Source organism: Phalacrocorax carbo, chromosome 15 (genome assembly GCF_963921805.1).
Source record: "Phalacrocorax carbo chromosome 15, bPhaCar2.1, whole genome shotgun sequence".
Lineage (NCBI taxonomy): Eukaryota > Metazoa > Chordata > Aves > Suliformes > Phalacrocoracidae > Phalacrocorax > Phalacrocorax carbo.
The window spans coordinates 9,023,535-9,047,408 of NC_087527.1; the positions used below are offsets into that span (position 1 = coordinate 9,023,535).

Consider the following 23,874-nt stretch of genomic DNA (forward strand, 5'->3'; position numbering starts at 1 on the left):
TCTCGCCTCCAGCGTGGCACCTTGCTCGCCCCATCCAAGGGCACACCCTCCCTGCTGGTGACGCAGGGTGCCGAGCAGACAGAGACACGGGGACTACCACAGGCACTGCGCCCTCCCGCAGGGGAAGGGTTAATGCTGAATTGGATCCAGGGGATAAATCAGACCCCTCTGGGTTGAAACACCAGCAGATGCACGGACCAACATTGCCCCATCTCTGTTCCTCTGCAGGGACATGAGTGACCAGCCACCACTACTGCCACCACTGAGACGGGGCCAGGAGCCGCTGTCCCTGGAGCTGTGCGTGCAGGCAGCGGGGTGTTATCATTTTGACACTGTGCCAAGGTCCCACAGCACTAAGACTTCATTATTTTAACAAAATATTCCCGAGCACATTGATTCATATGCCACGAAACAACCTAATGAATAATTAAATGGCATTTGTCAGAATACATGAGTAAAGCACGTCCGGGGATGCAGCTTCCACGGCAGGTTGTTGTTGATCGCTACCATTTGCTGGCGCTCCATCCCACCCCACAGCGAGCAGGGGGACCACCAGGGACAATCCCTGAATGCCACCGGTGACTCCGTGTGGCATCACTGCCTGTCTGGCTAGCATATCACGGGTTGGCGGGCATCCCTGACATGGCACAGGGCACCCCAGGGTGCTGCCAGGGTGCGTCGGGAGGGGATCCCATGGCACCGCTTGTAGCATCCTGGGGCAGGACCCATTGGCTGGGGCCAACCCAACCACTCACCTCTCTGGCGCACCTGGATAGTCCTCAGGGCCAGCACGTTCTGCTCATCGGAGAGGAACTGCTTCATCTTGATGAATGGCTCCTTTCCCTTTACTGTCAGCTTGCGCCAGGGCTTGGGCCGGGCCAGGATCTCGCTGACGGAGCCCTGCGACAGCCCCAGCACGTAATGCCCGAAGACCCTCTGCCCGATGTTGTGCTTCAGCAGCTGCTCCTTCACCTGGAAGGCGATTTCGGCCGTGTCCAGCTGCTCCTCCTCAGCAGAGCTGCTGGTGCTGCTCTCGGATGGCTCGCTGGGCGGGCTGGTGGCACTGGCAGCCGGCACAGTGCCGGGGGGCATGGCACTGCTTTTGGCCCCAAAGAAGGTGGAGGGGAAGGGCGGCCCCCCGCTGGCACTCTCACTCTTGTAGGCAGGTGGTGGGAGGTGGGGGGTCTTGGGGTCCCCTGAAAGCCGGTCACCCCCTGGGAAGGGGGACAATGAGAAAGTCCGGGGGCCGTCGGGGGCCAGGCCAGGGCCAGGCAGAGGCGGGACGGGAGTGGGGGAGGCGGGTTCGTCTGCCGGGGCGTGCTGGGGGGATGGGTACGGCTGCTCCATGCCCAGCGAATCCTTTCCCGACTCGTCTTCAGAGTGATCCTCCTCTAGAGATGAACAAGAAAGAGGGAAACGCACTAGAGCCCCCCCTGGCCAGCATCCCTGGCATGGCCTTGCAGTGAAGCATCTCCTCTGTTTCTCTGGGTGGCATCCCTCCCCTTGTCCACCCCCCAGCCTGCTGCTGTCTCTGGGCTCCTGCCCACAGCTGAGGAACGATCCAGCCCGGCCACCCTCATTCCCAGGGGTGCCCCTGGTGGGACCAGGGATGCTGTGGACCTGGGGACCCTACCAGTGCTGGCCAGCAGGCTGGGCTTCTCCAGCAGGTACTTCTGGGAGGGGTAGAAAGTCTCCTTCCCCAGCAGCAGGGCCTCCTCTGCCTTCGATATGCTCTGCAAGAAGCCAAGCCGAGATGGGAAAGGGTGGCGGAGCCACCAGTGGCAGGGCTGGCACACGTGTCCCAGCCCTGCCAGCATGTCAGCACACGCCATGGCACTTGCCTGGGGAAGGCTGCAGCTGGCGGAGGCCACCTTCATCGCCTTCAGGATGCTGGGAGGGAGACAAGGGGGGGTGACTTGGCGGGCACAGCATTTTGCTGCCATCAAGCCGCTGAGCATTATGGCTGATGGAAGTGTCCCCTGGCCGGTCAGGGGACAGGCAGGCACCGGTCAAGCCATACCTCAGCTCCGTTTTGATCTCCTCGTAGTCTGCCTGTGCCTGCAGCTTCTCCTCCAGCTTCTGCGGAGCAGAAGGGGGAGTCCTCGCAGCCAGCTCCTGGCACGCACCCGGCATGGCCAGACCCATGCCCCCCCAGCCCCAGCAAGCCCCCAGTCCCCATGGGCGCACCTCGATGGCTTCGTTCTTGGCAGCCAGCTGGCCCTCCAGCTCAGCGATCTGGTTGGCAGAGGACTCCTCCAGCTCCTGCAGCGAGCTCTGGAGGTGTTGGATATCCTTTAGGAGCCGCAGGATCTCCCGGTCTTTGGCAGCCAGAGCCACCTCCAGCCTCGACCCTGAGCACATGGAATAGTTCACTTTGTCCTGCTGGGAGAGGGGACACTGTCAGCTACTGGCTGCCTAAGGTGGAGACAAGGGCCACCCTCCCCATCAGACACGTCCCCAGGGGGGGCAGGCAAGCAGAGGACTCAGCCCTGAGGGACAGGGACCCAGGGTGATGCGGCTGTGGGCAGTGACAGACCTGCCTTCTGCCCTTACAGGTCTCCCAGCTATGTCTGCTCAGTGCTATGGGGGTGCACATCCCCCCTCCCCGTAGGAGGCTTGACCTGCAGGTAGGGCACAGCCAACGGTACCACCCCATGGTGGAAAAATGCCTCAGTCATGGGCATTTCAGGCTTCCTCCCAAACATGGTGGGTGCTCCCAAATGCAAAAGGGTGCTCCCGAATGCAACGGGATGCTCCTGAGCACAACAGGATGCCCCTGAACATGCCAGGGTGCTCCTGGCTGCTATGGGGTACGCCTAGCTGTGATGGGGTGATCCCAAGTCCAGTGGGATGCTCCTGGCTGTGACAGATGCTCCAGGCCATGAAGGGGTGCTGCCAGCTGCAATGAGGTGCTGCTGGCCCTGATGGGGTGCTCCTGGCCGTGATGGGGTGCTGCCAGCCCTGAGGGGTGCCCTCACCCCGGCAGCGCCTGGCGGGGAGCAGCAGGCCAGGCGGAGGGAGCTGTTTACGGCCGCCAGCTGCTCCCTCAAGCTCTCCACCTCCCTCTGCGCCGCTTCCGCTCGCTGCAAGAGAGCAGAAAGTACATCAAGCCGGGAACCTGCAGCCCATCCCACGCCACACAGGGCAGAGCACGGCTCCAGGATCTGCACCAGCACGTGCCTCTCCGGAGCATCCTGCTCCCACCACTGTCACCATAAGACCCTGTATTTCAGCTCCCCACACCCTAACACAGTTCCCGGTCCCCATCCCTGGGCACCAGCAGCCCGCCTCCAGGACACTGCCTTTTTCTACCCAAAAGGCTGTATTTACATGCAAATTGGTCTTTAAGCCTCTCTAATTATCCACAGACATTTATTTGTACCTACATTTTCAGAATTAAATAAAACTAATGAATAGGAATAGATAAGACCAGAAGCAATTACACCAGAAACCAACACCAGGCTGGTGTGGGTTGTGCCCTGAAACACCCAAGAGAGGCTGGAGGTGACAAAAGCTGGCTCCAGCAGCTGAAGCAGGGCCCAGTGGGAACTCAAACACACAAGTGCCCCCCAGCACAGGAGAGGCAGTCCCACTGGGCTGGTTTGGAGGAGCTGCTGGGAGAAGGAAACCAGGGCCCCCTTTATAGGGCTTCCCAGTCCTGAAGCCTGGCCACCCCACACCATTTTCGGGGACAGACATCCAGGCCACATGGATGCTTGGATGCTGTTGTGGGTGCAGCATCTGGGCTCTGTGGGGTCAAGCCCATCAGCCCTGGAGGGCTGCAGCTAAGTGTGGCACGGGGGGAGTGGATTACACACCCTGCGCTGGCTGAAAAGTAACCTCCTGGCTCACCTGGTTGGCTTTTTCAAGGTTCGTCATGATCATGGCTACTTCATCTGCCCTGTGATGAGAAAGCAAGAGGTGTCGGCTGGCACAGAGGCAAGGGACACAGCGCTCCATGGCCAGTGAGGGCTCCTGCCTTAGGTTTAGGGAGCCCTCATGACTTGGGATGCTGCTGCAGTCACTTGAAGTATCTTAACACCTCAAGTCATCTAGCAGCACCACAGGGATGTCCTGACACTGCCACGCTGCTGCAGGCAGTTCGGCTCAGCCTCGGGCATGCCAACGGCCTCTGGGCATGACCAGCGACTTACTTGGATGCAGCTTCTTCGTCATATTTACACCGCAACTCCAGCAGCTCTGTCTGGGTGGCCTTCAGCGCTGCGAAGAGGAAGAGGAGGGTGAGCCATGTGCTGGGCACTTGGCCCCCCACGGCTGGCAAGCCCTGCTTCGGCCCCCCTACCTGCATGGAGCACTTTGATCTTCTCCTCTGCCTCCCCCAGCCGAGTGGCCAAAGTGACCTGTGCTTCCTGCAGCCCCCTGTGAGAGATGGGCATCAGTGATGTGCCGGCAGCACTGCAGCCATGCCAACCCCGCAGCCCTCTGAGGGTGCAGGGAGACCCCCCTCGCTGAGTCCCCGTTGCTTGGTGGCACTGGGGGAAAGACCCACCAGTGGATGATGGCACATGTCTAAGCCATGTTACCCCCTGAAATTAAGGGGTTTATTGCCCTGGGTGTAAAAAATTCACTTTGGGCTGAAAATAGTCCTGAACCCTGTGACTGAAACCCCTCCAACAGTGGGGGGATGGCAGCCCACCCCTGCCTGTAGTTAATTGGAGGGAGGGAAGCAATCAGGGAAAAGTTATTCTGCATTATTTATAGCCTGCACTTGCCAGGAACTTACTCGCAGAGATCTGCAATTTAGGGTTTAAAGATTCCTCATTTGTTTCCCGGTGCAGCGTGTTAAGGAATAACAATGAAGGCACCGGGAAAGCCGGGAGCCTCCAAATTAAAAGGCCATTTAATGAGGTTCATCTGCTGACCTGGATTTAACCCATTTGTCCGAGCAAAGCCACATGCCAGGGAGATGGCGTGAGGGGCTGGCAGGAGGGACCTGCCCCGGCTCTGCCTGTGCCCACTGCTGCCCAAAAACCACCTGGGAAAGGGGACAGACAGACAGATGGACGCTCAGAGCACCCAAGACTGTCATGTTTCCAGGCTGGATGCATCTGCTCTCAACCTGGACAGCAAAGGAGATGGAAAGGGGAGGAGAAGAGGGGATGACAGACAGAAACCCCTGTGCAGGAATGGGAACAGAGCCATGTGTCCCCCAGCACCCCAAAATGACCCCGGCTGCGGGGTGTGAAGCCCCATCCACCCCATCCCTGGTACTCACGTACTTTTGCTTTTCTGCCTCATTTCTCTGCAGCAAGGTTTCTGCGCACAGTGCTTTGCCGTCGATACTGGAGAGCAGGGGCTCAGCCGCTGCCGCAAGCCTGGCCGCCGGCAATGTCTCCTCTCTGCGCTCTGCAGGGGGACATGTTTCACACAGCCGCATGGGGGACAGCAGCGGTGGCCGCCGGGGACCATGGGCCAGGGGACTGGTCCTGGCCCCGAGAGCCCCTGCACGCCAGGAGTGCTTGGAGGTGCATGGGGGGACCTGGCTGGGGGCCGCTGCTGCCACCCTTGTCCGACAAGGTGGCCGGCGCTGGGGGGTACCTTTGGTGCTGATAAGCTCTGGGTGCTTCTTCCAGGGGTGTCTGAGGTCCTTCAGGGGGCCGGTTTCAGGCTCGAGGCGCTGGAGCTGCTGCAGCCGGTCCTCCAGGCTCCGGGCAGCCTCCAGCACAGGAGCAGGGTCTGTAGGACATGGTATGTGGTGGTGAGCTCTCCCACCTCCTGGGGACCCGCTGCCCACCCTCCTCACCACCCACCCCAGGGCAGCCACACTCTACAACCCACTTAAAACCAGAGTGAGTGCCCTCCCAGCCCCGGGGCACCCCTCGATTGCACACTTTCCATTGCCAGCCCTGAGGGACTGGCAGGGCTGAACGGGGTCATCACCTCCCCGAGCGAGCCGGTGGCACCAGCAGCACCAGTGGCCCCAGTGCCACCAGCGCCAGCCCGTTTGGGTGCAGACAATGGCGGTTTGTGCCGAGGTAAGCAGGTGCATTCAGAGCCGTCCGTCTTCCCTCTGTCAGCATTACACCATCATTAGCTAGTGTCTGCTCAGCAGGGTGTGCCATTATGTCTCCCAGGGCTGATGTAATTATACATTGACATAATTAACCCAGCAAGCCCATTAAGCAGGCCAGCTAAAAATTCATCTATAATTATTTGTTGTGTGCATGCTAATGAGTCCATATGCACTGCCATTGTACAACATGAACAAATTAATTTACAAGTCTGGATTTTTTAATAAGTTCAAGAAAATGCCTCCTATTGAGCCAGGTTAATATAGGTTTGAGTTTTTTTGGTGGTTTTTTTTAGAAAAGGAGAAGAAAGAAAATAGATTTGAATTCTCCAGGGTCAAAAAGTTAGACAAACAGGGAAGTGGGACGGAGCCAGGCACGCTACTGTATGGCATGGATGTGTGGCACGCATCCAAGGGTAAAAAATAATAACGGTGATGGAAAAAAAATCAAACAACTGGCTGCCTCTGCTCCGAGTGGAACACGGAGCAGGTCTTCTGTTCAGCAAGTCCCTGGCTGAGACAGCAGCAGTGCAGGATGATGGGGGTCCAGTGCCACTGTGGCCATGCCGTGGGATTCGGGCTGGTCCGGGGCTGCACCAGCACAGCCCAACCACAGCACCAGGAGTCTTTGGGGTGAACCTGCCCAAAAGACGCAGGATTTGGCCTGTGATCTTCACCACATCGATGCTCCTTGCAAGTGAGCAAAGCCAAGGCACGTGCCCCCAATATGGGGGTTAGGGCTCGCCCCGACTCGCTGCCGCCCTCTCATTCGGCAGCATCATGGCAGTGGGGTGCAGGGCCTCACCACAACACCCGCCACGTGGCTTGCCCACAGGACCATCAACTGCCAGACCCTGCACACTAATGCCGAAAGCTCCCGGAGCGCCCTTCTCCCCAAGGAACGTTCCCCCTTCTTTCTGCTGTATGTCCCAGAGAACCCGCAGACACACCGGGATAAAAGGTTTGTGCCCAGATGGGCCGCAGGGACCCAGCTGGAGGCCGGTGCTGAGCTGTGCCAGCACGCTGCCAGCTTTGGCACTGAATCAGGGGCTCAGCTCTGGCTGGGACCCTCCCAGGCTGCTCACGGTGTTTGGCCAGCACTGGAATTGCAGCTCGGCATCCTTCAGGCTGGTTCCCAATCCAATGACGTGGGACAGTGCCATCAAAGGGGGTCATGGTGACGCGGCACAGCCCTGAACCGGACTGGATGCTCTCACAGCCATTAATAACACCCATAAGTATGCAAGCTGAGATAATGATACGGCTAATTAAACCCCACGCTCCAGGGCCCCAGCTCACAGGCTGCGGGGGCCAGGGGTCCCCTCCACGCTCCCCCAGCCCCAGGCGCTCTGTGCCAGCCCGCGAGTCACCTCCGTGGGGATTAACACTGGGGCAGACCCTGTCCGATCTGCACCGGCAACTCCTCTTGGCTCTGTGATGAGAAATAATATGGGATGAACTGGCCCGAGCAATAAAGCTCTGGGGATTTTCCTCGCATCAGTGTTTTCCTTGCTGCAAGCTGCAGCCCCATCACTGAAATACAGCTGGCACGATCCCCCAGCATGCTGCTCCCTGTTTGGAGCTGATATCCTGGGACGATGTGGTTGGGAGTGGAGCTTTTAGAAGGGAAAAGAGCAAGCAGTGCTTCAGTGGCGCTCCGTACATCAGCCGGGGCACCACTGATACAAAACACCCGGCTGGATTAATTGCATTGTGCTAATACCATGCTATCCCTTCACCAGGAAAGCATGGTCCTCGGCTGCGGGGCCAGCTCTGCCACCTCATGTGAAGTGTCCAGATGCAGCAAAGGGCTGCCAGGACTGGGCACCAAGCTCACGCCATGCTTGCGCTGCCAGTGAACAAACCCTCTTGCTGCAGGGCTGGAAAGAGGATGTGCTTGAAACCAAGCATAGCCTGCTCACACCAAGGCACCACGGACGTCACATGCCGTCACACTCTGAGCCATATGGGAGGGCTTGCGACACTGCCCACAGCGCAGAGGATGGTCCCCCCTGCGTGGGTCACGGCCCCCATCGGGCAGGTTGGAGACAGCGCTGACGCCACAGCTGAGCGGTCATACAGCTGTGAGCCCCACCACGGCAGTGACTCACCAGCGGCACAGCCGGGTGACGGGTGACGCCAGGGGTACGTGCCAAAACAGGACCATAGGGCGCCGCATGCTCCAGTGCTGCGTCCACCCGCGGCAGCTCCCGCACACCCGGGGTTGCAGCGTGGCATCGCCCACCGACGGCGCAGCTGGCTCGTGCTGACCCATGTGCCAGCAAGTCCCTGCCGCAAAGCAGAACCTGCAATCCAGGCGTGCTCACCTATTGCCCTATATGCGCACCTGCTATATATACACACATATATATATATGTATATACATATAATAAGTGCTGCCACTAGCTGGCGTTATTGGCTGTCCTTTAGTGCCACCAGCAGTGCTGCAGCAGGGATGGGGGCAGTGGGCAGGGGTCCCTCCTGGTGTCCCCAGCCCCGGCATGGGAGAGCTGGGCTGGGGGCCTTTCCCCAGGCTGAAGTGGGTCTGGGCCACCAGCAGACCCGCTCCTGGACACCCTCACCACAGCACCACACAGCCACCGGAGCAGCTCGAGGCACTGTGTGATGGTGGGATGGGGTGCAAGGAGTCTTGGGTGCTCAGCACCTTCTAGGCGTGCACAGCTCCAGGGAGCATCCGTGTCTCGGGGGACCAGCAGCTCATCCCTGTGCTAGGGCCCGGCCACTTGACCTGGCCTTTGGTGGAGGTCTCTGGGCTGTGGGCTGAAGGGTGACATCTGCCCCACACCGCTGTCCAGCTCCAAGAAGAGCACAGGGCACCCACAGTGCATGGATGGTGCATCCGTGGTGCATCTGCGGTGCACGCATGGTGCTGTCACCTTTCCCACCAGGGCGGCACCTCCTCCACCACCCCATCTCAACCTGCTTAAACACATCCACCGGCGCCTTACAAATCCTTCCACGAGTCAAAGTCAGCCTTAAATCAAATCATCCCCAACAACAATGACATTAATTATGCTTTTAACACATTTTACTGCTTCCCCCCTTCCCTTCATACCACATCTGTGTGAACAATATCCAAAAGATTTACGGTTTTCTCCCGTAATTACAGACACACAGCCAGCTCACTTATCAAAATACTTGCTGAGCAATCAGGCTCCGTTACAGTCTCTGCCAGAGATTTGTGTTGACAGCAGCCATTCAAAGCAAAAAATGTCGAATCAGGACTTATGTGGCGCTTGTAAAGTATTCCACAAAGAGTTCGCCTGTCGAGAGACACACGGACACGTAACAGACGGGGACAAAACGACGGGTGGGAGGATTTGGGGAGCTGGAGGGGAGAAGGGAGCAAGAGATGGATGCTGCAGGAGAGCAGAGAGAGGAAAGGAGGAGGGGGGGTGCAAAGATCACAGGGGAGCAGTTTTGGGGTGTGCGTGTGTGTGCATCTGTCTGCACGTGTGTACATGTGCACGCACGTGTGTGCATGCGTGTGTAAGCAGGAGGAGCACAGCGGGTGAGCATGGGGAGGTGGGGAGGGAAGATAACTGGGTTCTGGAAACTGAGCTGACATTTGGTTCTTGTAGCACAGGAGAAAATTTAATGAGGACAAAAATATGTCTCCCTAATTCCCCTAAGAAATCATTAAAACATTTTGTTATTCCTAAATGTCTGGAAAATGAATTAGTGGCCCTGCAGGAGCCCTTCTGCGCATCTTCAGCCATTTGCAGCTCTCTGTCCTTGTGCTGGAGGATGCTCTGTGCCACCATGCCCGGCACAGCCAGCACCCCCGGCTCAGAGCGTGGCAGAGCCCACGGCAGGGAGTGGGGAGCAGTGGGGAGGGAGGCCCCGGCCCCTCACCCGGCCCTAGGACCGACTCTGCCAACACAAGCCTCAGGGCTGCCCTGTGCCTCAGTCTCCCCTCCCAAGACTCCAAATGGCACCCTGGATGGGTGGTACACCCTGGCACAGCGGTGAAATGGGGAAAGCCGTCCCCAAGCCGCGGCTGGTGCCAGGGGTCGTGCTGCGAGCCGGAGCTCAGTCATTTCGGTTAACTTACCGTCAAAAAGACAACTGGGGATAGCCGCAGTGTTATTACAAGGGCTGAGCAAATGTATTCCTTTCCTAATGTCAAGATGCATTTGGCTCAGGGGCTGAAACACAGCGATGGCAAAAGCTGTTTCCACTCCTCTCTTCGGCTGGTATTTCCAGAGCACCATGCGCGAGCGGAGGTCGGCGATGCCAGCCACGCCGGGGACGGGGCCGGCAGCGCTGCCGCGGTCCTCGCTGGCTCCTCTCGGCACTGGCGCCGGCACGCAACTCGTTAGGCAGCCAGGTCGCCACCGCGTTGCTTACCTGGAGCTTCGATTAATTGCTTGTAAACGCTCAGGAAAGCCGTCTCAGCCTCCTTATTTCTCTTACTAAGTGCAATCACCTGCAGGGAGAGGGAAAAAGGGTGTGAGAGACGAGCTCAGAGGAGGGAATCATCTCTGCCAGACCACCTGGACCGGTGCCACCCATGACTGGCACATGGGTTTCCCCCAACACAGCTCTGTGCCCGCCCTGCGCAGCCGCTCGCTGCCTCTGGCTAAACTCCTTGCGCCGCTGCCATGTCACGTCGCCCTAAATCATTGATGTGCTCTGAGTAAATGAAAATTATAATTTAATGTCGGCGCTTAAATAAGAAATAAAGAAGCCTGCCTGTTGTTGTGCTTGCTGGGCCGGATCCGGCACAGAGCCTTCCCCAGCACGGCTCAGCTGGGGCGATGCTGTGGGCAGGAGCAACGCTCACACCACCCCTGTGCTCCAGGACTGGGACATCATGTCCCCCTCGGCTGCCGGGGTGCTGGTGACACTTGTGCCGGCTGGGCGGCAGGGAGACAGCACGCTGCATTGCTAATAACCGAACAACATATTAATCTGCTGCGTACTCCCATCCAACATTTATGAGCATGAATCATTTACTCCCCTTAATTTTTCAAGGCACAACGACACCTCAGGGTGGGGGCTGCTGCCCACCGGGCTCTGGCATGTCTTGTTTGTTAAGGGTCCCCTTGCTACCCCTGCACATCCAGCCCCACCTGCAGCGGATGGGATGGGGTGCTGGTGGGATGCATGGACATCTGTGTCCCTGCTGCCCCGGGCACAGGAGCCGGGGATGGAGGGGACCCATTCCCAGCCAGAAAATGCCCAGTTTAATCCAAACTGGGCACCTGTGCCAACTGGTGATGGAGGAAGAGATGCCCACCTGGCATTCAGTGCTGGCAGACACGCTATTACCACCAGCACACTCATCAATTCAACTACTCTTAAGCCACCTATAGGCTAATTATCAAACAAAGCCCAAACTTTGTGCCTCAGCCCCATGGCAGCTCCCATGCCGGAGCATCTTTTCCCTCCACCTGCCTCCTCCGTGCCGTGGAGCTCCCGGCTCACCCTGCCAGCCCGGATTGCGATTGCTTGTCATTCAAACCCAAAGCAAACCGCTCATTTGTAATCCAGCAGCCACCTGAGCAAACTGCCTTCTCCTTCCATGCTTGCAGGCACTGGAGCACAAAGATCATTTTTCTATTGTTAAAATTGTATAAGCCAGGCTTTTTATAGCGTCTCGTACACAAACCTACTTTCTCGGCGCTGCATTTCCAGCAGAGTAGGAATTTGGGGGCTTTTCTTCAGTGTTCTGCAAAAATGTCTGGCTTCGGGGTGCTTTAAAATAATAATAATAAAGTGGGGAAGAGAGGGGGGAGGCAGCAAGCAGACGGTGAGCGGCACCGCCTGCGTATTGCAGCAGGACAGCATCGCACCTGCTGAATTTGCCGGCGGCACGCGGTGTTGGGTGGTGTGGGGAGCCCTGCCGGGGGTCTGTAAGGATGCAGAGACACAGCGGGGCTGGCCTGCTCCGTGGCATCAGCCCTGTATGCTTCCCCACTTGCCGCACCCTTCGGACTTTGTACAGGAGAGGAGCGGGAGCGAGCACAGCCCATCAGCATGGCTTTGCCGCAGGGTGATGGGGACACCTGGACCTGCTCGGGCTGCTCTGAGGACCTTCATCACCCCTGGGATGGCATCAACCAAAGGGTGAAGAGCAAAGAGCCACTCCAAATGTGTTCTCCATCACCCATGCCTGCCCCCCCTGCCACATCCCCAACTTGTGCCAGCAGGGAGGAGCCAGCCCGGACCTCCAAATCGGGCCTTTTCCACTGAATTTTATTCCTGCAGTCACGTCATAGAGACAAAGTGTTTTTTTCCAGGGGAACCTTTGAAGCCTGTCCCTCTCCTTGGCAATCCCGATGGAGATCCGAGCATTCTCCACTGGGAACTTTGTAGCTCCAAGGTGGGCAGGAGCCTGCAGCATCCCCATACTGTGGTCCCACGGACCTTGCCTCTCCACAGGCACCTGCCACAGGCTCTCTGGGGATGGATCCAGGTTTCCTCCTGGTTCATGCAAGGGGTCGACCTGCCACTCAGCCCACCTTCCCAGGGAGCACCCACGGATGTGGTGTGATGCCTTTCCACCCATTAACCACCATCAGCATCTCAACTGGAGCTGCAAGACGTGCAGTTTGCTGGTGAGGAGGCACTTGGGGGCATTTCATCGTACAAGGCATTTGGGGGCCATTTCACCAGCCCCATCCCCCTGTGCTGAGCTCTAGCTCGGGGCCGGCACATTTCAGCCCATGTCAGCGCCGGGGCATCACCGACGCAGCTGATCGGCAGGATGGCGAGCCAGGCGTCCGCTCTGCTTTTTCAGAGTCCCACTAAACTTCAAGGAAATGTCAGTGAAAGATATTTAAAATTTTCAGCGACCTTTTCCAGATGGGGATAATTCACCAAAATGCCAGGGGTGATTCCTGCCGGAGCAGCTCCACATGCTGCATGAGCGCAGCTCATGCCCCTGAAACCACTGCTACTCCTAACGTAGAGCTGAATAAACACCCAGAAAAAGCCCACATCAGCCCTAAAATCAAGGTTTTGTTGAAAAAAATCCCCAAATGTTTGCTCCCTTAGAGCAGAAGCTGGGCCAAACCCTGTGTCTCCATCTGAGAGGGCGATGTCACCTGCGTCCTGCTAAGAAGAGGAGAAAATTGCTAAAAATGGGGGAGCTGACACATCCCTGCAAGCAGCCCAGCTCAGTGGGGTCTGGACGGCATCATCCCTGCACCCCTCATCACCATGCTGCCCATCAGCGATGGCAAACCCACCACCAACTGCTTGTCCTCTGCCCGCAAAGCCCTCAGCAGCCAGCAGCGAGCTCTGCCTCTGCATTATATATCGACGTACTATTAATTTCTATTTTTCTGCCCCCCGTCTCCCTCCACAGCAACCATGGGCTCAAGGTGAGGCATGGCAACAGCGCGGGATCGCCGCCGCGTGATGAATTACATTTACGCGCCGGGTCCTTTTCATGGCTGGTGACTTTCCAGCAAAGCAATTATCACTGTAGAATGCGTAATAGCCTAATTAATTACTATTGTCAGGCTGGCCTCTGTGCCATGATTATACCTTCCGAAGCCAACTTTTTAAACATTTGGAAGCAGAAATATTATTATAATTGACTGACAAAATGGTAAAACTCCCCCGGCGCAGCCGGTCCTCCTCCTGGTACGGCGGCAAGGACCGACTGTCTGAGCATCTCCTCTCCAAAGGCGCAGGATTTGCATTGCACCAGCGGTGAGTTTATTCTTATATCCATGAGATCAAGTGCAGGATAAGTAGTGGGTTATTTCCATCTAAATACTGGTGGCAGTAAACCGCAAATGAGCTCTTTTTCAGCAGAGAGGAACAGCTGTCGGGGGAGAAAGCGGCAGCAGAGACCCCAAATGTTGAAGAAAACTGATGAAAAAATACATTCAAGCCTATTTTCCTCACTTTTTTTGCTGATGTGTAAAAAAGTCAGGAAGAGCGGGAGAGCTGAGGAGGGGTGAGGGGGGAGAGACTGGGAAGGAGCTGTGGTCCCAGGGGAGAGCTCCAGGTGATGGGGGCTGGACCCCAGCACGGCACCAGACATGTGCAGGGGAGCCCCTGCCTTGTGCTGGGGCCCTTTGCTGCCTTCCTGGTGCCCTGCATCTGACTGGCTTCTTAAACCCATCGCACGAGTGCACAAATCCATTGCACACCCACAGACCCGTTGTGCATGTACACAGACCGATCGCACACGGGCAAGCCCGTTGCACACAAGCACAGATCCATCGGCACGCACACAAAACCCGCTGCAGAGACCCACAAACCCATCGCACGCACGCACCGCCCCGTCGCACACCCACAAGCCTACCACGCAAACCCACCGTGCGCACATACAAACCCATCACACACCCACACAGACCCCCTGTACACATGCACAGACCCACTGCGCAGCCACAAACCCATCGCACACCTACCCTCAGACCCACTGCACACGCACAAACCCGCTGCACATGCAGAAAACCATCGCACATGCACAAACCCCTCATACACCCGCACAAACCCATCACACAGCCACCCAAAACCATCGCACGTGGACACAAACCAACTGCACACAGGCGCAGACCCACCGCGCACCACAAACCTGTCGCACCCCCACGTAAACCTAACACCCCCCCCCAAACCCATCGCGCACACACCCCACGCCCGCTGCACACCCACCCCCCCTTTCCCACTCCTTCCACCGCCGCACCCCTCAGCCCATTGCTCCAAAGGCAGAAGCAGCTCACGTTTTCACAAGGCCAAAAAGCAATTCATGTCAAAAAGATCAATAATATAAAAATAAAGCCTGAGAATTCTAGTTAAAGGGAACGTCATAGAAATATGTTGTTCACGTTCATGATTCGGAGATTAAAAAAAAAAAAGAATCAATATAAGTTCTTCAGATGATGTTATTTCTAATGAGAAATATACCAAGACTGCTGCAAATAACTGCTTAACGGAGGAAAAAAAATGCATTAATAATTTACTTTATAAAGCATAGGATCCCAAACGCAAGAAAATTGCTGCTGGTTCTTAATTTTGTTGTAATACTTCCTGACAAGTTCAATGATGCTTTGGCAAAGTTCCTGAGAGCAGAGTCAGAGGACATTCAGCTCATTAGGTTATTTTTTTCCCCCCCTCTTTCTCCGCAGCATCCTGGCCCAGCCGGCTCTGGGAGAAGGTGCCCACACTCTTCCCTCTCTCTGCACCGCAGGATCTCTCGGGCCGAGCCCCCGACTGGCGCCAGCCCTGCCAGCCCCTGCCTGCTGCCAGGCAGGAGCATCCTCCTGCCTCCTCCTGACGCCCGTCCCCAGGTGAGCTACAGCCTCCAGTCATGATGCAGCAAGCGGGGATATATTTCAAGCTTATTTTAGCATCTTCACCAACATAATTTAATACACTTTTTTTTTTTCACTGGCTGGTTTAGTTGGGGTATTTTTCTTAATTTTTTCCTTTTTTTTTTTTTTTTGTTAATTTATTTTTTTAGTGCATTTGTTGACAGTTGGCAACTCCAAACCATCTGCTACTTATGCGCACGCCAAAACGAAAGGCTTCAGCATGGAACCCAACGCAGCTCGAAGGAGCAGGCTGAATTCTGACGGTCGGTGTGAGAAGGGGCCACCCGGGCACGTTAATTCCCAGCGGGGCCAGATTTCTTGCAAGCCCACAAAATTATTTTCCTGCAAAATTATGCAAAACTCCCCAGGTGGCTGGTGGTAGCGGTCCAGGCTGGCAGAGGAGATGGGCAGGGATGCACAGGGCTCTGCACCCCTGGTGCGGATGAAGCGGGGCAATGATGGGGTTCCCACCGGCCCACAGGTTTGGGATGGAGCCGGACCGGAGCTGGGCTGGAGCCGGGCCGGCCCCAGCAGAGAGGCGCACCCCGAGCATCACAAAGTTTCACCTCCCATTTAGCAGAACAAAACTTTTAATTTAGATGTTTTCATCTATCTATCAGAGTAAAAAAAAAATAAGTTTAAAATAATGACTGTAATAAATGAAGGTAATTAATTGTAGTTTGTTCCTTTACTGTCTAGTCAGCTTAATTTTACCTTTTCATCTAATAATGAGAAAATAATTTTTGTGCTCTGAGGGTTAATGATATGTAACTGCAAGAGCTGCTAATTGCATGTTGCAAACTATTCATCAAAATCCCCATCTGCGCTACTTGATTATGTTTGCTAAATTATTGCTTTGAATTATCTTTCATAAAGCAACTTTTGTAATTAGCAGGGCTTTCGCTTTGCTCTTTTCTCTGTCGCAAGGATATTCAAACTTTGTCCGTCTCAAGCTGTTGCCATTAAACTGCCGTCACGGGCAGCTTTTGGTGAGAGAAAGAAACTGCCCTTCAGCTTAATCGGGGGGAAAAAATAAAAGCTGGGTTTATTCTCTGTGGGTACATTTTATTCTCCTGGCCCCACTCCTCCTTCTTCTTCTTCAAAAAAAAATTATATAGGAAGAATATTGGAGCCTAAATGTACATGGGATGGAATTGGGAAGGGCACAGAGAAATGGCCCGAAAAGCCCATCTGCCCCCACCCAGATTAATATTTCAAAATTATTTTTTTTTTCCTTCCCATTTACAAGAAGGAGCGGAGAGGGAAGGCTCGCCATTCATCACCGCGCCTTTATGGGCTCCTTCCCGTGATGCAGATGATGTAGCGCTCTGTTCTCCCTGGTTAATATTCATGGGGAGTGCTGAAAAGTGTGCTTTGCAGGGAAAAAATATATTAAAGAAGTATTTTTAAAAATTTGAAAAAGAGGGGGCAAGGAGAGGGGAGGGAGGCATGGGTGAAAGAAAAAATATTTTAAAAGAGTAATAAAGAGAGAAGGAAAAGAGAGAAGGAGAAGAGTCCCGAGGGCCCCCGCAAGCCTCTCCCCAGGAGAAGCAGCAGCATGCTGGTGTCCATCCCGCGCTGCCTGGCACAGATGCAACCCAGAAGCCCGACCTCACAGGATTTGAATCCACCTTTTGGCATAAAATCCCCCAAAACCTCCTGTGGAAAAAAAAACAACTGGGAGGGAAGAAGGCAGGAGAGACAGGGAAGCAGCTGCTGTCGAGCTGGGAGTCGCATCCTGATCTCCCTTACACCCCCGTAAATCCAGAGCTACTTGGGCAGAGGGACTGGCTGGGGCTCCCCGAAGGACATAGCTCATACTCTCGTAGCGGATCTAATGAAGACTATTGGAAAAAATGCAGTATTTAAAAGACTGAAAATGTATTCCTATTGTTATCACTCTCTTTTATGTGTTTATGCATAGTGCATCGGAATGAATCAATACTGGATTGCCCTATAAATAAATGAGCATATCAGTAAACCCAGTAATAAAATGAAGTGATGAAAAATATGGAAATCAGTCGCATTTGTGTAAATCCACTTATTGTTTACTTTAATATTTTCTTATGCAGTTCCATAGCTCCAAAGAGACAGATTTAAAATCAGGTAATGCTCAGCAGATGACAGATCCTAATGTGTCGCTGCTGGCAAGCTCAGAGTACCGGCAGCTCTCCAGGGGTTTCCATCGAAGCACATTAGAGGAGCAGAGAAAGCAGCCCCCGAAGAGAGAGCATTAAAAAGCTGGGGAGAAGAAGAGGTATCCTGAAGTGCAATGCATCTCTTCCTGGAATCAGGGACCAAAGCCAAGGCAACCACGGAGGCTCTGGGGATGTGGTACGGGCAGGGGAGCACCTAGGTCAGGCTGGAGGATGAAGAAGTGAGATGCCTTCGGCACCAACATGGTGGGCTGGGACCATGTTGTCCCACCCTGGTGCTCAGCTCCTCCTCAGATTGCCTGTTGCCACCTCATCTGGTGCATCCCAGCCACACCATGCCATCTCCTGGCCATGTCATAGCACCTCCTGGCCATGCCACGGCACCTCCCAGCAGCGATGGCTCCTTCCCCTGCCTGGAATCTCTCCAGGTAGGGTCACCATCCCTGGTGTCCTGCAGGGGACTTCAGGAAGCTTGCTGGCAGCAGGGCCCTGCCTGCACCCCTGCCCATGTGTGGCACAAGGACCACCAGTACCGGCTGGGGAGGCAAAGCAGATGGATTTCATCAGCTGCAGAAACGCTCAGGGGTTCAGGACAGTGACCTCGCACCTTGGCCACACCAAGCTGGGTCCAGTCTGTCCCTCCCAGGGGTTTCCCCTTCCCTTTTCAACCTCCCAAGAGCCGACAGTGTGGGAAGGGGCTGGGATCATGCCTGGGACCATGACAGACAAGGGCAGGTCCTGCCGGCTCCCCTGCCCACCTCTCCTTCAAGCATCCCCCTATAATACTGCCAGTTTTTCCTCCCACCCACCCAGGCAGGCAGAAAACACTCCTCCCCAAATGGCCTCTGAGGAAAACTATTTTAGAGTTGCTCTTTTTTTTTTTGCCCTTCTCATATTTTTAAATTTTTTTTTAAAAAAAACAACACATCTCCCCCCATCTGGGCTGTGAGCTGGGTGCCAGCATCTTGGCGTCGAATGCTCAATGCTTGCTTTTTATAAATGCCTCGAAACCGAAAGTTTCCTCCCGCGCTGCCAGGATGCATCCAGGCGGATGCTGTGTCCCCCTGCAAAGCCCCTGTCCCCAACCCGGGACCCACCTCTGCCCATCCAAAGGAGCCACCTGAGGCAGCCTCAGCAAAAATCCCCCATACTCCAAGGTTAGGGGCTATAATTTGTCTTTGTGGCTAATTAGCTTCCCTTCTTGTTAGTCACTTACATCTACAATTCTCAAAAATCTAGTTGTCGGGAGGGAAATCCGCCGTCCTGCCGAGTTAATTCTCTAACAGCAAATCTCCTGTACCTCAGGTACATTTTTCTTAAATTCCCGGCTGAGTTCAATTAAATGTTTATGAGACTGTGCGCTTTCCCCCCGCCGCGCTGCCAGCGCCGAAGCAACAGAATTAAGCTCCTTCTGGAACAAAACAAAAACAAAAGGAGGGTAAAAAAATACACAGAGGAAAAAAAATAAAATACAGGTGGTTTAGGAGCATTGGGTTTTACGACTGCAGGAATATAATTCCCTCGGACTGATTTTGCTCTGTGTCGCACAGCCAGGGCGCGTTGGTGATATCGACAAGGAGGTTTATATGAATAATTGAAGAAATTCTGTATTCCCCGCAAAAGAAAAGGCAAGCCGAGAGGGTTGTTGAGATAATCAGGAGCTCGCTAATCAATATTCTCAGCCCCAGCCTCCTCCTCGCTTCTCCAAAAGGAGCAGTGCCATAAGCTCATCAGTAACTGTAAAAAAAACATCGCACTCCGAGTGTCAAAATAGTCAAGCACAGCATATTGTATTGCCAGATTTCCCTCCCGGTCCACCCTGGTGCCAGATTACATCCATCAGCAGGGAGGGAAGCCGTCCAACGATGACTTACTTACTCTTAAGTGTTCATAAATAAGGTTTTTAAGATATAGATGGCTCTTTAATTTTGGTGGAATGTGGGGAAAAAAAAAAAAAGATGGGGTTGATGTCGTGTGAAGCGACCTCTCAGGTGCTCCCAGGTAAATTCCGCAGCCTGGCTGTGCTGGGGGATGTCCCAGGCCCTATCTGACTTGTATCACAGTAAAAACAGCCAGAAAAAATTTATGCCAGCACCATAAACCACGGCAAAGCCTTTGTCTGCTGGGGAGATATGGCGAGAGACCATATCCCTGCCATGAAAACCTCATTAGACAGACTCTAATTACTGCCCTGCAGTTGGCAGAAGAGACAGAAACCGTAAAACCTGAAGGGTGGGGGGGAGGCTATTAATTGCTTTTTGATAAATTGGGGGCTGAGATGCTGGTGGCAGAGGCCTGGAGGTGCCTGCGCGGGGCTCGGCTGCACCCTGAGCTCTGGCTGCTGGCGATGCACATCCTGCCCGACGCACCCATCCAAGCATCCCTGCCCGGCTCCCAAAATGGGCACTTCTGGGGCAAATTGGGTTTGCAGCAAAAGCAGCCACCACCGCCAGGATCAGCAGCTGGTCCCGGCTGCAGGACCTGCAGTTTGCTCCATCCTCACATCCCACCAGAACCTCAGGACCATCATCACCGTGCTTGGCACGGAGCCAGCTTTGCCCCCCACCACCGCGGGGACTTAAGCCAGGACTGCCCAAACCGCATAGGGTTGAGCTCTTCCTCCCCTTCCCATAAGCATCACCAAAAACCCGCCTGACCATGCCATGGTGTGACAGGAGGAGACATGGTGCGGGGTGGCCACCACCCACCCCGCTGGATGGGCCATGGGGCAGGCGGGGTGACCCCAGCCGTCAGTCATCCCCTACGCCTTATGTAAATACGCGGTGCTGAAAATGGATGGAGCCAATTTCCAGGGGTCTCTGCTGGATGTAAAATTCAGACAATGAAGCTCCTGGTCTCAAATGAATTTGTGTGAGATTGCAAGCTTACTGCCTTTTATTGGACAATATAAATATTTCACTGTTATATAAAAAAATATTGGTGAGAAAGCAGATAAACCTGAGTCCTGTGTGTATACAGAGAAGCAGGGAGCAAAAAACGGCTGTCAGCAACTTTTTAATGGCCTTTGGTGTGGTACAGGAACACAGGTTGCAAAGGGGGTTTGGGGCAGCAAGACTAGGGGACCCCGGGGACCACCATCCCAGACTCACAGGGGCTATGCTGGGAGCAGGAGCGGTGCCATCGGTGCAGCCCAGACGCACGGATGACAGCACGGTCCAAGGGGTTGTGTCTTGATCCGGGTGCGATGGAGAGCAACATGTGGGACGCAGAAGCAGGCATGGAAACCTTGGAGGCTCGGCACCGTTCTCAAGAAGCGAATGTTGCTCCTGTGCTCACCACAGAGGGTGCCCAGGAGGGTTGGGTCGGGAATGGTCTCACCATACAGGTCAATCCCAAATGCATTTTCCTAACAGTTTTCCCCACCTTGTCCTTCTGGGATTTTATCTGTCCTCATCTGCAGACCCCCATACCAGCACAGGGCATCCTTATTTCATGCTCACCAATATATCAACCCTTCCCCGCAACAATAAAACCAGGAGAAAAGAAAAAATAAAAAGCCTATAGGAATCAATACCTCTTTCTCTCTCTCTCTACCTATATTTTATTAAAAACTTTAGCATCAATATTAATGTTTAAATCCTCACCAAGCTGAGTTTAATTACCTGTAAACTGCATCCACAGATACATGGACTTTGCTCCTCGCCGCAGTAAATACAACCGAGGAGGAGCAGTGCCAACATCTCTGAGCGTCACCTTCCCATCCCCGCAGAAGCAGCAGCCGTATCCAGCCCCCCCATCCCTCAGCAGCATCGCTGGGCATGCAGGGGGGTGGATGGCAAGTGATGGAGATGGAGCCACAGCGTGACCCGACCAGGGACGGAACTAAAAGGAGAAGGCAGAGATGAGAGAAGGAGAAAATTGGGATCCCGGGAAGAAAATGATGCGTAAATATAAAATATCTGGGGCTCTTGCTGCCAAAAGGAATCTGCTTTGAGCCACAATGTGAATCATAACATTCAGGAGGAGGCAACGAGGGAGAAGTATTTGAATGGAGTCCATTAGTGGCTGAGGACGATGAATAACTCGCAGGCAGCAGGAACCGCTCCTGAGCCGCCGGCGAGGTCACAGACGGCTGGCATGATGGGCCAGGAGCTGCTGGAGAAACCAACTGGGGCTGGGACCGGATCTCACTTAACCCACACAGCAGCCACCTCCTCCCTTTGCCGTCTGTGCCAGGAAGGAGAAATACACGTTTGTCGTGCTTTCCCAGCTGCTTCAGACATGCCATGCTTGCACACGTGTGGCCGCATCCTTTAACTGCCAGCACAGGTGAGTACAAAGCAAGCGGACACAGTGGCCAGGAGGGCGCAGGGATCAGTCCCACTGCTGCCACCAGTCACCCCAGGGCCACCAGTGGTCTGCGTTCCTGCAGCACCTATGCTGAGCTGTGAGGTCTCAGCATCTAAAATGGAATCAGGGTTTATAGTGTGTTATCCAAAGACCCGTAATGGGATCTTGCAGAGGGCAGAGATTTGAGACGCGCATCAGATTTCCATTCTGGGGAGACAGAAAAAAAGCTGTGTTTTTTGAAAAAACATATATCAAGGGATGCTATCTCATGTGTTGTATTGGTGGCTGCTCGCAGGCAGCTCCACTGCCCCAGTGTTTTCCCATCCTGCTCCTTACCGGAGCCCAAAGAGGGGCTAATGGAGGGAGCCAGCCTGGTCCTGCCCCTGCCCCCACCCCCCCATCCCTGCAAATCCCCCCACCACACTTCTCCTGCGTCCCGCAGCCTCAGCTCATCCCGGCCAGTGTCATTAAGGCCCTTTCCTTATTACATCTATTACAGCGACTTCCCAAGGCCAGGGCTGGGATGGTGACGGTAGCATTCGAGGACTACACTTCCAGAATAATATTCATTACCATATTCATTCAGTGTTTATCTCGCAGATGTACGGATCCGTTACAATGGAGAAAAAAGAGAACTCAGAATTTGTTCTCAAAAGATATTCAGATTAGTTAATCAAGAGTCCTTTTATTACGTGTCTCATGTACCAGCAGCAACTATCCATCGAGATAAATGATCAGCTGCTAATAACTGATTACACTGCAGCAAGTGTTTTCTTATCCCTATTACCACCATGTTTAAAGACATTTTATAAATTTCTAATTATTGTAAATTGTTTCTTCTTTTGAAAACATCTTCCCATAGTCATCAGCTGTCAGTTTGCCCTGAAAATCTCTCTCTGAAATGAGCTTATAGCAAGATGCTCAGGAAGCAGAGAAAACCCTTCCTTTCTCCTGGCTGGTGGGATGCAGACCGGCCACCTCCATCCCGGGGTGGTGGGGGTCTGGGATGCTCCTCCAAACCTTTTATAAATGGACCAGACTTGAAAGAAAAATAAAAGCATCCGTAAGTTGGATCAATCCCTGATGGTGCTGCCGTCACACACCACATGATGACAAGGTGCTGCACGGCGGAGTGGGCCGCCCCCCAGATGGATTTGCTCTCCGGCTAACCACGAAGAAATAGATAAGCCAGCAGTATATAATACAGCTCTTGACAAGTGCAAGGCACCCAATCCTACAGACACTGGCATCCGAGGGCAGATCTGGGTTTGGGAGAGCCCTAAATAAGATCCCGCTTGCTTTCTGTGTATTTTACAGATGAAAGCTGAAATAGTTGAGAGGGTTTGAAGCCATCCAGGACTTTAAATCCAGCGGCCGGCCTCGAGCCATGGCTCCAGCCGATTTCTGGGCTCCATTCATTATTGCAATCAATCAGCTTAAAGAAAAACGCCAAACCACAAAAACAACAATAAACCACCCTCTAAACTCTCTTAGACACTTTAATGGAAACGGTATCTCCTTCCATCTTCCCCAGCCATGACCGCAGGGCTGGAGCAGCAATCCATGCACCATGGGCCAGGCTGCAGCCAGGAGGGTCTGTACCACGCCAGGGACCGCAATGGCATGGGCAGAGCATGCACGTGCTCCTGGAAGGGATCCAAGATCCAAGCGGGGGGCGACGAGCCCCCCCGCCATGGTGCCAATCCGCCACCGCCAGTGTCATCACCTCGGGTGATGGTGGCTCTGCTGGGGGTTTTTGCTGCCCAGGGACAGAGACAGACGGGGCAGGAGCATGTCATGGGCCGTGCACCACAGCGTAGCCGGACCCTGGAGGGATGTGCTGGGGTCCGGCTGAGTGCCCCCAGGCACCAACTCCATGACAGAGCCGACTGAGCCAAAGCTGCCGCAGCAGCTGTACCGTGGAGGCACAGCATAGGAGGAAGAGGAGGAGGAGGAGGAAGGCTGCCTGGGATAGCCTCCTTGCAGAGGACCAGGGTGTCCGGCCAAGCACATTTGCTGGGCAGAGCAGGGCCCGTGGCTGCCAGGAAAGGGAGGAGCAGCCGGCAGGACGCGGAGCCTG

At 54.6% G+C, this 23,874-nt stretch overlaps 1 protein-coding gene across 9 annotated transcripts in view; it reads right to left on the minus strand.

Annotated features, from left to right (window-relative positions):
* Positions 1-23,874, minus strand: part of CUX2 (cut like homeobox 2) — a 68,543-nt gene that overhangs the window by 7,851 nt on the left and 36,818 nt on the right. For 2 of the 9 annotated variants that reach the window (XM_064466062.1, XM_064466060.1), the window contains exons 2-13: positions 10,403-10,481; positions 5,560-5,697; positions 5,241-5,367; positions 4,304-4,380; positions 4,155-4,221; positions 3,853-3,901; positions 2,979-3,083; positions 2,188-2,382; positions 2,021-2,079; positions 1,842-1,890; positions 1,634-1,733; positions 756-1,391 (exon numbers count right to left, since the gene is read on the minus strand). In XM_064466062.1, coding sequence (XP_064322132.1) covers positions 756-1,391; positions 1,634-1,733; positions 1,842-1,890; positions 2,021-2,079; positions 2,188-2,382; positions 2,979-3,083; positions 3,853-3,901; positions 4,155-4,221; positions 4,304-4,380; positions 5,241-5,367; positions 5,560-5,697; positions 10,403-10,481 — 1,681 coding nt within the window. Of the gene's footprint in view, positions 1-755; positions 1,392-1,633; positions 1,891-2,020; positions 2,080-2,187; positions 2,383-2,978; positions 3,084-3,852; positions 3,902-4,154; positions 4,222-4,303; positions 4,381-5,236; positions 5,368-5,559; positions 5,698-10,106; positions 10,482-23,874 lie in introns of those variants that run through there. The other 7 variants (XM_064466063.1, XM_064466061.1, XM_064466064.1 and 4 more) reach the window with 5 other exon arrangements.